Genomic DNA, 955 nt, shown 5'->3' with positions numbered 1-955 from the left:
TTTTATTAACTTTGTAATAAAGTCTTTAATTGATTATTTAATACGTAAAAATTGTGTGAGAAAGGAGTAAAATATACGAGGATTGTTATGTAAGTCCCTAAAAAAATTATTTCTATAATAGCATTGTAAATGCACATTTAGATGTCAAAAAGCAAATTAATATTACATTAATAATAACTTTATTATAAAAAAAAGTTTACGTATTATAAGAATATGCTACGTGCAGATTGTATCAGCCTAGTTGAGCTGAGTTATGAGAGTGTAGCCAAAGTAAAATTTTTACACAATTATAGTTTCAAAAAGATCAATCAGAAACTAAAATATATTAATTTAAGGCTTCGGACTCATCGTATCCTGGCACATTCATGACATAGTTATGACGGTGAAGAGCATTGTAATAATGATTGTTATGTTGATGCAATGCTTTCTGTATTCATATGCGGGTGATAATTTGAGGGATCAAAGCGAGGGCCTGTCATTCGCGCTTTATAACAGCAATTGGTGCGATTTTTCGTCTAATGATATAAGAGACTTAGCGTTCATTATGATAAAAACGAATATACCCATTCGTCTAACTGCTGGAAAATTTTTCTACGTCACACGTGCTACCTTTACGGACATTTTGAAAACTGCAGTATCTTATTTATCTGCTTTACGTGTTATGATTGACAAACAAGAAACAAATAGTTACTAATAAAGGTTTTACTTTATCACATACCATGTCACATACTATTTTAGAGAAGCATTTGTAGCGATGCGAAATTTTTAGTCCAATATAATGTATAATATTAACATGTAATTTTGATATATAATGTAATATTGACAATTAATTTACATTGCGTAAAAATTTAACATTCTTAGAAGAACATTACAAGCAAACTAATTATTCGAAAATTCCTTAAAATTTTTTTCGTAAATGTTATAAGATCACATCTTGTGATAAAATTCTGTAAAC

At 28.5% G+C, this 955-nt stretch overlaps 1 protein-coding gene across 1 annotated transcript in view; it reads left to right on the top strand.

Annotated features, from left to right (window-relative positions):
• Positions 1-694, top strand: part of LOC108727355 (odorant receptor 85b-like) — a 4973-nt gene extending 4279 nt beyond the window's left edge. The window contains exon 2 of the mRNA XM_018455463.1: positions 336-694. Within this exon, the coding sequence (XP_018310965.1) occupies positions 336-694 (359 nt within the window). The remainder of the gene's footprint in view (positions 1-335) is intronic.
• The last annotated feature ends 261 nt before the right edge of the window (positions 695-955 follow it).

This window comes from Mycetomoellerius zeteki, unplaced genomic scaffold (assembly GCF_001594055.1).
Source record: "Mycetomoellerius zeteki isolate Tzet28-1 unplaced genomic scaffold, Tzet1.0 scaffold481, whole genome shotgun sequence".
Taxonomy (NCBI): Eukaryota; Metazoa; Arthropoda; class Insecta; order Hymenoptera; family Formicidae; genus Mycetomoellerius; species Mycetomoellerius zeteki.
This window is presented reverse-complemented; position numbering and strand designations above follow the sequence as displayed.